The 14,485-nt window shown below is 37.7% G+C and overlaps 1 protein-coding gene across 9 annotated transcripts in view; it reads left to right on the forward strand.

Moving 5' to 3' along the window:
* Nucleotides 1-14,485, forward strand: part of Veph1 (ventricular zone expressed PH domain containing 1) — a 297,471-nt gene that overhangs the window by 218,448 nt on the left and 64,538 nt on the right. For all 9 annotated transcript variants that reach the window (XM_074073910.1, XM_074073906.1, XM_074073909.1 and 6 more), the window contains one exon: nt 11,899-12,038. In XM_074073910.1, coding sequence (XP_073930011.1) covers nt 11,899-12,038 — 140 coding nt within the window. The remainder of the gene's footprint in view (nt 1-11,898; nt 12,039-14,485) is intronic.

Here is a 14,485-nt window from a genome sequence, read left to right on the forward strand (position 1 = left end):
CCTTATGCCCCACCCCCCATCCCCTCCCTCTCCCCCCCACCACCTCGCTACCCAGCAGAAACTATTTTGCCCTTATCTCTAATTTTGTTGAAGAGAGAGTATAAGCAATAATAGGAAGGACCAAGGGCTTTTGCTAGTTGAGATAAGGATAAAGCTATATTTTATTAAAGCAGCTATGACTATAAAATGATAGTATAAGCCAAAAGAAACCAAGCAATCAAATATACGAGGCTCTGGGTCTTAGACACACTTATGGATGGGGTTTAATGATCAGGCTAAGAATATGGACATAATTATGGAGCACTCCAAGAAGTGGGAGGAAATTTCCAAGAACCGGGGAGCAGGGAGTGGTTTACCTAATAATGTGTGTTCAGAGCCAAGATGGCGATTTGAAAGGAGATGCACTAATAAAACTACAGCTCTACACACAAGGGAGGGGTGAGGATAGGTAAGACACCTAAAAAACTAGCTAGCATTTGTTGCCCTTAATGCAGAGAAACTAAAGCAGATACCTTAAAGCAACTGAGGCCAATAGGAAAAGGGGACCAGGAACTAGAGAAAAGGTTAGATCAAAAAGAATTAACCTAGAAGGTAACACCCACACACAGGAAATCAATGTGAGTCAATGCCCTGTATAGCTATCCTTATCTCAACCAGCAAAACCCCTTGTTCCTTCCTATTATTGCTTATACTCTCTCTACAACAAAATTAGAGATAAGGGCAAAATAGTTTCTGCTGTGTATTGAGGGGGGGAGCGGGAGGGGGTGGAGTGGGTGGTAAGGGAGGGGGTGGGGGCAGGGGGGAGAAATGAACCAAGCCTTGTATGCACATATGAATAATAAAAGAAAAATGAAAAAAAAAAAAAACTACAGCTCTATTAAGACGTAAAAAAGGCCTCTGGCTAACTTACAGCTTTGGGAAAGTACTTGTTGGATCCTTTCTGGAGACTGTTGGCCACTACACCAAGCAGTAGTCTCAACCGTGGGCACTATTGTTACTCTAAGACAGTGGTGTAGCAGTGTTTGCACAATGTACCTGGATATAGTGCTATAGCATTCTCTGAGCCCTTTGTGTTATAAAAGGGAAGGGGGTGTGATGCAGAAAGGAGAGAGGCAGAGACAAAGAGAGACAAAGAGGAAACTCTGCCTCTATAGGGGGAGCATAGATCAAGTGGTAGAGTGTTTGCCTAGCAAGTGCAAGACCCTGGGTTTAATCCCCAGTATTGAAAAAATATGTATATACTACCAGAGTGGGAGCAAGGCTGCTCACTGTTAGAGTAGAAGTTTGCAGATAATCAAGGGGAGGAGGCTAGAATGTCACATGTGGTAATGGATTAGAATGGAAGCTATCAGTGTGAGCTGATGCTTGCTTAAAATGGTTACATACAGAAATATTTGTATGCTCTATTATACACACATAATTTCTTTGCTCTGCCAGCTGAAAAGGCCAAGCAGCAAGGCTACCCCAGCAACGCTACCCCAGCAACAGCAGCAGCGTGTCTAACACTCATATCTTGGTTCCTAATAGAAAGAACCTGAGCTCCTTGGTAAAATGACTGATTCCAGGTGTGGGCACAAAATACACAAGATGAGCCTGACCATCTTTTGGTGTAAGAAATTAAGAAGTGCATATCAAAAACAAACAAACAAAAGCAAAAACAACAACAACAATAAAAAAGCAAGATGGGAGTGGTGGCTCAAACCTGTAATCCTAGCTACTCAGGAGGTAGAGACGGAGAGAATCACGTTTCAAGGCCAGGCAGAGCCAAAAAATTCGTGAGACTTCCTCTCACCCAATAAGAAGCTGGGGTGATGGTGCACACCTGTCACCCCAGCTATACAGGAAGCATAAATAGGAGGTTTGTGGTCCAGGCTGAGGGACTACCCTATTTGGAAAAAAAATACCTAAAGCAAAATAGACTGGGGGCATGGCTTAAGTGGTAGATCACCCGCCTACAAGATGAAGTCCTGAGTTCAAACTCCAATTCCTCAAAAAAAAAAAAAAAAAAAAACCCAAAACTCACAATTGCAAGGGAATCATCAAATGGACAATGGACACAGGAGCCAACCGAAAGAACCCTCAGTGGCCAAAACTGGAACAATCTGAGCAACAAAATAAATAGATTAGTATTAAATTATAACCCAAGGTATGAAATAAATACCATGGATTCATATTGATACATGATTGAATATTTTTGCCAATTATACCTGCAATAAAACTGACAAAAATTGAATAAATAATTTATATGAAGTAACAGGGGAAAGAACAAACAAAACAATTGCAAATAATTTATGTAGCTATTCCACCCTCAAGGAGATGGAGCTCATTTCCCCCTCCTTAGTCATGGGCTGCACATAGTGAATTCCTTCCAAAGAGTATAGTGTGGTACGTGGGAAAAAAAAGATTAAGCCTCAGTGACAAAAGCTATCTGATAAACACTGGTTCATCCAGGTGGACCAGGTCAACATCGATAGTCAAAATTCTTGTAGTCACATGTTCTTATTTGATAAAAATGGCACTTTGCCTCTATGGTCTTCCTCCCCCAAAACTTGAAACCTCAGTCTAATTATGAGAAAAATAGATACATCACAAAGAAGGGCAATCTACAAAGTATTTGACAAAATGCTTCTCAAAACCATCAAGGCCATCAAAACAAGAAAAGTCTGAGAAACTATCACAGCCAAGCATCTATGGACACCTAATGAATATATGTCATGTAGAATCCTGGATAGAATCCTAGAATCTAAAAAAAGTATGTTATGTAAAAACTGAGGAAATCTGAATAGACCATGGAGTTTCACGTACAATAATGTATCACCATTGGTTCATTCCTGCAACAAATGTACCACACTGAACTAAAATGTTACTAGTACTATAGTGCGAGAAGCAGGGTGGGCAGTGAGCTCTAGATTATATTCCCGATTTTCTCCATAAATCTAAAAGTATTCTAAAATATATAAACACCAAAGTGAAAGAGAGAACACAATGAATAAATGGATAAATGAACTCAGGACAAAAATAGACAACAATAAAGAAGAAAACAGCCAGGATATGGAAAACCTCAGAAAAAAGAACGAAACAGAACTGCAAAACAAAACGGAAGGCCAATCCAGCAGATAGAACAAACAGAAGACAGAATCTCAGAACTTGAAGATGAAATGGTAATTAAAGGAAAAACTGAAGAACTATTAATTAAACAACTCAAGAGCTGTGAAAAGAAAATGCAAGAACTCACTGACTCCATCAAAAGACCAAACTTGAGAATCATGGGCATCGAAGAAGGAGAAGAGGTGCAAGCGAAGGGAATGCGTAATATATTCAACAAAATAATAACGGAAAATTTCCCAAATCTAGAGAAAGAGATTCCCATACAAATGCAAGAGGCCTCCAGGACACCAAACAGACCAGATCAAAATAGAACTACTCCACGACATATCATCATTAAAACAACAAGTTCAGAAACTAAGGAAAGAATATTGAAGGCTGCAAGAGAGAAAAAACAAGTAACATACAAAGGTAAACCCATCAAAATCACAGCAGACTTCTCAACAGAAACATTAAAAGCAAGAAGAGCGTGGGGTGAGATCTTCCGGGCACTGAATGAAAATAACTTCAACCCCAGGATACTCTACCCAGCAAAGCTATCATTCAAAATAGATGGAGCAATAAAAGTCTTCCATGATAAGCAGAAACTAAAACAATATGTGACCACAAAGCCACCATTACAAAAGATTCTGCAAGGGATCCTGCACACAGAAAGTGACACCCAACTTAACCATGAAAAGGCAGGCAGCACCAAACCACAGGATAAGAAAAAGCAAGACAGTAGAGAGTAACATCAAGTTAGGTACACACAATCAAACCTTCAAACAACTAAGATAACTAAATGGCAGGAATCACCACATACCTATCAGTACTAACACTTAATGTTAATGGACTTAATTCACCCATCAAAAGACACCGTTTGACAAAATGGATTAAAAAAGAAGATCCAACAATTTGTTGCTTACAGGAGACTCATCTCACCGACAGAAATAAGCATATGCTTAGGATGAAAGGCTGGAAGAAGATTTACCAAGCCAACGGCCCCAGAAAACAAGCAGGAGTAGCAATACTTATCTCTGACAAAGTAGACTTCAAACCTACATTGATCAAACGAGATAAAGAAGGACATTCCATACTAATAAAAGGGGAAATAGACCAAAAGGAAATAATAATCATCAATCTGTACGCACCCAATGTCAACGCACCCAATTTCATCAAACATACCCTGAAAGACCTAAAAGCATATATAAACGCCAACACAGTGGTTGTGGGAGACTTTAACACTCCATTATCATCAATAGATAGGTCATCCAAACAAAAACTCAATAAAGAAATCCAAGATCTAAAATATGCAATAGATCAAGTGGACCTAGTAGATGTCTACAGAACATTTCATCCAACCTCTACACAATATACATTCTTCTCAGCAGCCCATGGAACCTTCTCCAAAATAGATCATATCCTAGGGCACAAAGCAAGCCTCAGCAAATATAAGAAAATAGAAATAATACCATGCATACTATCTGACCACAATGCAGTAAAAGTAGAACTCAACAACAAAAGTAAAGACAAAAAACATGCAAACAGCTGGAAACTAAATAACTCATTACTTAATGAAGAATGGATCATCGGTGCAATAAAAGAGGAAATTAAAAAGTTCCTAGAAGTCAATGAAAATGAAAACACAACCTACCAGAACCTATGGGACACAGCTAAGGCAGTCTTGAGAGGAAAGTTTATAGCCATGAGTGCATATATTAAAAAGATTGAAAGATCCCAAATCAATGACCTAATGATACATCTCAAACTCCTAGAAAAACAAGAACAAGCAAATCCCAAAACAAATAGAAGGAGACAAATAATAAAAATAAGAGCTGAAATCAACGAAATAGAAACGAAAAAAACCATACAAAGAATTAATGAAACAAAAAGTTGGTTCTTTGAAAAAATAAACAAGATCGATAGACCCCTGGCAAACCTGACTAAAATGAGGAGAGAAAACACCCAAATTAGTAGAATCAGGAATGCAAAAGGGGAGATAACAACAAACACCATGGAAGTCCAGGAAATCATCAGAGACTACTTTGAGAACCTATATTCAAATAAATTTGAAAATCTAAAAGAAATGGACAGATTTCTAGATACATATGATCATCCAAAACTGAACCAAGAGGAAATTAATCACCTGAATAGACCTATAACACAAAATGAAATTGAAGCAGCAATCAAGAGTCTCCCCAAAAAGAAAAGTCCAGGACCTGATGGATTCTCTGCTGAATTCTATCAGACCTTTAAAGAAGAACTGATACCAACCCTCCTTAAACTGTTCCATGAAATAGAAAGGGAAGGAAAACTGCCAAACACATTTTATGAAGCCAGTATTACACTTATCCCAAAACCAGGCAAAGACACCTCCAAAAAGGAGAACTATAGGCCAATCTCCTTAATGAACATTGATGCAAAAATCCTCAACAAAATAATGGCAAATCGAATTCAGCAACACATCAAAAAGATTATTCACCACGACCAGGTAGGCTTCATCCCAGGGATGCAGGGGTGGTTCAACATACGAAAATCAATAAACGTAATAAACCACATTAACAGAAGCAAAGACAAAAACCACTTAATCATCTCAATAGATGCAGAAAAAGCCTTTGATAAGATCCAACATCATTTCATGATAAAAGCTCTAAGAAAACTAGGAATAGAAGGAAAGTTCCTCAACATTATAAAAGCTATATATGACAAACCTACAGCCAGCATTATACTTAACGGAGAAAAATTAAAACCATTCCCTCTAAAATCAGGAACCAGACAAGGATGCCCACTATCTCCACTCCTATTCAACATAGTACTGGAATTCCTAGCCAGAGCAATTAGGCAAGAAGAAGGAATAAAAGGAATACAAATAGGTAAAGAAACTGTCAAAATATCCCTATTTGCAGATGACATGATCCTATACCTTAAAGACCCAAAAAACTCTACTCAGAAGCTTCTAGACATCATCAATAGCTATAGCAAGGTAGCAGGATATAAAATCAACATAGAAAAATCATTAGCATTTCTATACACTAACAATGAGCAAACGGAAAAAGAATGTATGGAAACAATTCCATTTACAATAGCCTCAAAAAAAATCAAATACCTAGGTGTAAACCTAACAAAAGATGTGAAAGACCTCTACATGGAAAACTATACACTTCTGAAGAAAGAGATTGAGGAAGACTATAGAAAGTGGAGAGATCTCCCATGCTCATGGATTGGTAGAATCAACATAGTAAAAATGTCTATACTCCCAAAAGTAATCTACATGTTTAATGCAATTCCCATCAAAATTCCAATGACATTCATCAAAGAGATTGAAAAATCTACTGTTAAATTTATATGGAAACACAAGAGGCCACGAATAGCCAAGGCAATACTCAGTCAAAAGAACAATGCAGGAGGTATCACAATACCTGACTTCAAACTATATTACAAAGCAATAATAATAAAAACAGCATGGTACTGGCACAAAAACAGACATGAAGACCAGTGGAACAGAATAGAGGATCCAGATATGAAGCCACACAACTATGAGCAACTTATCTTTGAGAAAGGAGCTAAAAATATACGATGGAGAAATAGCAGCCTCTTCAACAAAAACTGCTGGGAAAACTGGTTAGCAGTCTGCAAAAAACTGAAACTAGATCCATGTATATCACCCTATACCAAGATTAACTCAAAATGGATCAAGGATCTTAATATCAGACCCCAAACTCTTAAGTTGATACAAGAAAGAGTAGGAAATACTCTGGAGTTAGTAGGTATAGGTAAGAACTTTCTCAATGAAACCCCAGCAGCACAGCAACTAAGAGATAGCATAGATAAATGGGACCTCATAAAACTAAAAAGCTTCTGTTTATCAAAAGAAATGGTCTCTAAACTGAAGAGAACACCCACAGAGTGGGAGAAAATATTTGCCAATTATACATCAGACAAAGGACTGATAACCAGAATATACAGGGAACTTAAAAAACTAAATTCTCCCAAAACTAATGAACCAATAAAGAAATGGGCATGTGAACTAAACAGAACTTTCTCAAAAGAAGAAATTCAAATGGCCAGAAAACACATGAAAAAATGCTCACCATCTCTAGCAATAAAGGAAATGCAAATTAAGACCACACTAAGATTCCACCTCACCCCTGTTAGAATAGCCATCATCAGCAACACCACCAACAACAGGTGTTGGCGAGGATGCGGGGAAAAAGGAACCCTCTTACACTGTTGGTGGGAATGTAGACTAGTACAACCACTCTGGAAAAAAATTTGGAGGCTACTTAAAAAGCTGGACATCGATCTACCATTTGATCCAGCAATACCACTCTTGGGGATATACCCAAAAGACTGTTACTCCAGAGGCACCTGCACATCCATGTTTATTGCGGCACTATTCACAATAGCCAAGTTATGGAAACAGCCAAGATGCCCCAGCACTGACGAATGGATTAAGAAAATGTGGTATCTATACACAATGGAATTTTATGCAGCCATGAAGAAAAACGAAATGTTATCATTCGCTGGTAAATGGATGGAATTGGAGAACATCATTCTGAGTGAGGTTAGCCTGGCTCAAAAGACCAAAAATCGTATGTTCTCCCTCATATGTGGACATTAGATCAAGGGCAAACACAACAAGGGGATTGGACTATGAGCACATGATAAAAGCGAGAGCACACAAGGGAGGGGTGAGGATAGGTAAGACACCTAAAAAACTAGCTAGCATTTGTTGCCCTTAATGCAGAGAAACTAAAGCAGATACCTTAAAGCAACTGAGGCCAATAGGAAAAGGGGACCAGGAACTAGAGAAAAGGTTAGATTAAAAAGAATTAACCTAGAAGGTAACACCCACGCACAGGAAATCAATGTGAGTCAATGCCCTGTATAGCTATCCTTATCTCAACCAGCAAAACCCCTTGTTCCTTCCTATTATTGCTTATACTCTCTCTACAACAAAATTAGAGATAAGGGCAAAATAGTTTCTGCTGGGTATTGAGGGGGGGAGCGGGAGGGGGTGGAGTGGGTGGTAAGGGAAGGGGTGGGGGCAGGGGGGAGAAATAAACCAAGCCTTGTATGCACATATGAATAATAAAAGAAAAATGAAAAAATAAATAAATAAATAAAAGTATTCTAAAATAAAAGTTTACTTAAAAAATGTTAACAGAAAATGCTCATATGTTATAGTGAATACTGTGCAGGAATAAAGAAAGATGAATGGCACTGTGAGAGAAATATGGCAGAAGAAGAGAAGAATTACAAAATGATTCTTAAAGATTTTGACTCAAAGGAAAACCAATGTTCTTTCATTTGAATATCATGTCTTTAAATTTCTCTGTGATGTATATATTAAGCTAGTAGAGTGATTTCTTAGCAAAGCTGAACATATTTTGAATATCTTAACATATAATCCACTGTATTTAACTATTATTGATACTCACGTTCACTTTGGTCTTTCCAAAGACCAAACCAAATCATTTGATTTTTTTTTTAAAAGAAGCAACATGCTATCAAAAGTAAAAAAATACAATCAGGTTTGGGGAACTATGAAGGAAAATAGTAACCCTTTGGACATTATTATATAAGTAAAAACTATTTTAATGACCCAGGTACACTACATATAATACCTGGAATTACTGTGAACTTTATGTCTGATGTGACTTTTTTCCCAGGGTTCTTTACACTTAAAATACTTTTTCTATGTTCAAAATTTTGGACATCTTTCTAGGTCCACCTCAAATATCTCCTTCCCTTGTTCCCTATTCAGAATGCCTGATTTATTTATCTGAGAAGCCATGGTTGCATTCTCCACTATTACCTTGGGCACTTAAAGCAACTTATAGCCACTGTTTACAGATTTGTCTCCCCTTTTGTTATAAAGCTTCTTGATAACAAGGTCAACATCATGGCCACTATTGCTTTCAGCACTGTGTCTGATATACATTCAGTTATTCACCCAACACTATTGCCTGCCTACTAGTTGATACTGTGGAATGAACCAGGGAGGAAAAATTACAGAGAAAAATTAACAACTAAACCCTAATGGTATGGAAAATATTTCCAAGCTGGGAAAGCTCTGAAAAAAAATGAGGAGAAGAATATTGATATAGACCAGGTTTACTGAAGCATTAACAGAAGCCTTATATCACAGCACTGATTTATTTTTATAGCCAGCGTTATGCTTCTAAGAAAAGGATCTCCTTCTTCTACCACTTTGATCATTTTATGTTAGCTGAGACCCCTGTGATTTGTGTATAAAAAATGGCAGACCCAGGGTGAATGAAATTACATCTCACCAATGTTTATTTTCAAAATAAAACATAAATATGAGCAGTAAGACTTTTGGGGAAGGAAAAAGGCAAAAACTGTTTTTCCATGGCAAAGTCCAACTTGTTACTGTCAAGCTAACTGCATGAGTTCTTAGAAAAGAATTCATTCCCTTTGGAACTTCCCACTGAAGCAAAACATGTTCTGCCTCAATGGGTACCTTGTACCTAGATTTATTCCAAATGCCATTTTTGGGTGTGTGCTCTTATGGAGAATTTAGCTTCCTGATTCTTTAGCATAGATTAATTCAAACTCAGTTTTTAAGACCATCGGTGCCAAAAATTTAAATTACTATTGTATTAATTAGTTTTCCATCACTATCACAAAATGCCCGAGATCACCCACTTCAGTGCACTGTTTTAGGTGTGGGCTGATCTGTCACCCTTACTAGAGTCACATCAGCTTTGAAGAGTCATTAGCCTGTTTTCACTTTTAAAAGCAGTACATAACAAAGCCAGGCTCCAGTGGCTCCTGCTTGCAATCCTAGCTACTTGGGAAGCTGAGCTCAAGAGGGTCATGGTTTGAAGCCAACCCAAGCAAAAATTTTGTAAGACCCTATCTCAACCAATAGCTGGTAATGGTGGTGTGCACCTGTCACCCCAAGTATGCAGGAGGTGAGATCAGGAAGATTGTGGGTCCAGGCAAACCCAGGCAAGAAATTTTGCAAGACTCCATCTCAATGGAAAAAAATTGGTCATGGTGGTATGTGCCTGTCATTCCAGAGAGGATGGGAAGTTTAAAATAAGAGGATTGTGGTCCAGGCCTGCCTGAGCAAAAAGCCAGACCCTATCACCAAAACAGCCAGAGTAAAAGGGCTGGAGGTATGACTCAGGCAGTAGAGCGCCTGCCTGGCAAGTGTGAAACCCTGTTTTGAACCCCAGTACTGCCAAAAAAAAAAGAACATAATGAATCTGTTAATTTTCAAAACATTTCCCTTAAAAAGTCACATTAATTCAAATATATTCCCAATGAGTTATCACTGTAACCCTACAAATTTTACAAGTCTCCAGTGTAGTAGAGTCTAAAGCCACCCCAGAGTGGTACAGTATTGCCCCGTTCAAATTCTGATTTTGCAACAGGGTGAGCAGCCTTCAGGGATTTTTTCTGAATTCCTGAATATCATTCGTCTGTCTGGATATGACTTATCTTATTTAAGTGTTTTCTATAGTGTGCTGAGGTTGTATGGCAAACAAGGCAGTCTCACTTGTTCAGTAGTCTGACTTTCTAGTGGGCTGAATTTCCTCATCTTTAAGCTAGAAATAATACACCTGTGTTAGTCATATTTTCATTTCTGTAACAAAAGACCTGAGAGAAACCAATGTAAAGGAGGAAAGGTTTATTTTGGCTCACAGTTTCAGAGGTTTCAGTCGATGGTTGGTTGGCTCCATTACTTTGGACATGAGGTAAGGCAGAGCATCATGGCTGTGGGAGTGTGTGACAAAGGAACCTTATGGTGGCCAGGAAGCAGAGAAAGAGAGAGAAGGGATTGTGGACCAGATACACTCTTCCAGGGTGTACTTTCCGTGACCTACTCCTCCAAAGAGGCCCCATCCCAGCTTCTACCACCTCCCAATAATGCCATCAAATTATGAATCCATAATGGATTAATCCATTGGTGAGGTTAGAGCCCTCATGACCCAATCATCTCCCAAAGCCCATCAAATGGCAACCAAGCCTAAAATATCTTGAGCCTTTAAGGGACATTTCAGGTTCAAACCATAAAACATCCAGCTATAGAGTTGTAAAAATTATATGGGATTAAGAATTTGATGCATGTGGAAGTCAATCAATCACAGATATTATTATCTGGTACTTAGTACAGGGCTGAGCACATACACTGTCAATGCATATTTACTATACGCCTTCATTTATTTGTTATTAACTACATTTGTACATGGCTCCTCTACTCTACTTCACCCACCAACCACTTCCTTGTCATGAAAGGATGATCACATTAAATCTCCCTGATGAAATTCTTCAAGATAAGATGAACTTTTCAAACGAGACTAGGCCAACTCTCAGGAAGCCATAACTCTCACCAGAATTATTCTGGAGGTTGACTCTGTGGCTTCTGCCCAACGGAGAGCTCAGCACCCACAGCTGGCAGCACACCACCCTCAGACCAGAGCATGCCTGCATTTCCTCCACTCATTCATTTATTCTTCCCAGGTGCCCAGCTGATATGCCCAAAGCATATGACATGATGACATATGACCCTTTGTATTAGTGAGAGGATTGCTTACTTCCATAGCAAGTGCTTGGAGAATCTGCATATTATTATTTAAAACAAAAGAAAAATGGATAGAATAGAACCAGTTTAAATCCGCCTTTCATGAGACGGCGCATTCCCCAGTTCACAGTTGTTTGGAGTTATTGGCTCGCGGTCTGAATACTGAAAAATAGTCTCTAAAGGTGTTTATATGTTGAAGCATAAAGCGTAACTCTGGGAAGAAAGTAACACCTAACGCTATGTGTGCCTGTTTCTAGATACTGTGAGAAGTTGTGTAGCAAAGTTGTTCTTCACCTGCTCCCTGAAGGGCCACTACTGTTTGTACAGTAAATCCAGTTTTATCCTCATCAGCCAAGAACCTCAGCCGTGGATCCAGGTCATGTTTCTGTTCCAGCAGGTAAGTACAAGTCATCAGCCTCCTTAGGGGGTCGGGGGTGTGAATTACTAATTTTTTGGCCAAAATTGATTTGTATGTAACAGTAACACATATACACTTCATTAGCAATTTTAGTGTGGATTTTCTATATTTTAGCATAATTTCCTTATAAAGGACCATGGGTCTTATCTTGACTATCCTTAGCTTCACAAAGGAAGAATGGTGTTGGGGGCAGAGCATTTGACTAGCACGTGGAAAGCCGTGGGTTCGATCCTCAGCACACCACTGCAAAGAAAACACACACACACACCCCACATGGGGAAATACTTTTGTTAAACCACAGGAACAATAACAAAAAATCTTATTTGGGGAAATAGATGTGTAGAGTTAACCATTGATTCTCTAGACAGAACAGTTTTCAACACTGGTAAGATCCCAGCATGTCACTTTTTTTTGTTGAATACATGTACATAGGTGACATTTCATGAAGAGGACCTTTCAACTTAACAAGGAAGAAACTCGTGCGGTAATGTTAGCAGCTAAAGAGGTTCTTATTGGGAAGTGCTTGTTTCAGATGCACTAAACTTATGCATAAACTATAAATGTAGGTTGCAAGCTGTTAGTGACAGGAGAGACCTTAAGCATCATTTTTACAGACCAGAAAATTGAAGGGCAGAACTCAGGTAACTGGATCTGCAACATGGTAGTCTTTTTACTGCTGCATGTGTATTGAAAAATAAGATGGAATACAGGAAGAAGAAGAAGAAAGAAGAAGCAGAAAAAACAGGATGCATATTAGAGATATGGTTAAAAATTAAACCCAAGGGTAAGACCGCATATTTACTTCTATTAGTAAAATTTCTATAACAGATGCTACAATGATCATCAAATAGTCTTTATAAAGTAAGGTTACTGAGAAAAATGAAATTTAGTGACAAATACCTCATGATCATAAAGAGGAGCTACAGGAGTTAAGAAAAAGAGACAGGGAAAGAAAAATAAAATAAAGAGAAACAAAAAGGAAAAAGAAAAAAGACAAGATTGGAAATGGTGGTTTTTCTTATAGTAAATCTTCTTAAGAGTACTTAATATCATCTTATAAAGAACAACTTAGATTTTATGTGAACCAAATTGTACATGAACATAAAAAATAACATTGATTTTTCTTCCTTTTCTTGAAATAATGATCTTAGTTTTTTCCACTAATATTTTTCAAATAATTCCATCAGAGATTTCATATTCAGTTTCATCTTTGGTTTTGCGCTTAACAGTTGTCGGTTTTCTGAAAACAAACCAAGAAAACTTGACCTTTTTTTTCCCCCCTTCAGTTTTATTTTATTGACTTATTCTAATCCTTTCTTTTTTAAGCAAAATCACCAAAAAAGCATCTGTTTGTGATCTGTTTTACTCTAATGGTTTCTTTCTTTTCCGTACCTTTGCTATTATAAAATCTTCTGGGTGAATCCTAGCTTGGGGGTGCATAAAAATCGAGCTTTCACTTGGTAAATGACAAATCCAGACCAGATTCTCACTCTTCTGTCAACTTCCTACATTCATGGCGTTCTCAGAGTCTCAGATTCCAGTTCAAATGCTCCTCTTTAGAGCGATGATTATTAAATCAGGTCTGCTTTTCTCTAAATGAGGGCTCATGTACTGCCTGACTCTCTGAGAGTAACCAAGAAATTCCCATGTGTGTTCACATGAGGAGTTGCACAGTTACTGGCTAAGAAACTTTTTAAATCTGTAGATCTTGGGTCCAAGATCCTCCACCTTTTCTCACCGAGTGCTAGAAATTGCTGGTTTTGATGGCAATAATGAGATTTTCACTTATTAATAAGGAATGAGACATTTATTAATTTTCTCTCAGTAAATAGAAACCACTTGGAGAGCCTCATAATTCAGTGTTTGAACAGTCATTGACATAGAAAATTGATTTTAAAAGCCAATCTCACTACTGTATCCTAGTATTTATGGTAATATGTATATATATATATATATATATATATATATATATATATATATATATATGGTGTTTTATACCCTTTATTGGTGTCCTATGTGGTTTTTATAAAATTGTCCCCCTAAATTGAAAGGCTTCTCACTCCTCTAGGTATAAGATCACATCATTCATATTTGCATAATTACATAATGAACTCTTAAGTTATTTGATTTCTAGTCTTCATAATCTATTCTGTATAAATAAACTAGAGTTTTGTACTCTAGTTTTAATTTTATGTCATACAAAACAAATATGAATATTTGTACTCACTGCTTCCCAATTAAGTAATGTTCTTGGGAAATTATCAAAATAAACACTATGTTACAAACTACAGGCATATTTATGGAGATCAGTATCAACTGAATCAAAAATCCTATTAAGTATTTTCAGTTTTCTGTTAGAAAGTGAAACACCTGAGTCCTATCATGTGTTTGCTCTTCAAGACAGATTTCTTTCTTGTTTCATTGAA

This window comes from Castor canadensis, chromosome 5 (assembly GCF_047511655.1).
Source record: "Castor canadensis chromosome 5, mCasCan1.hap1v2, whole genome shotgun sequence".
Taxonomy (NCBI): Eukaryota; Metazoa; Chordata; class Mammalia; order Rodentia; family Castoridae; genus Castor; species Castor canadensis.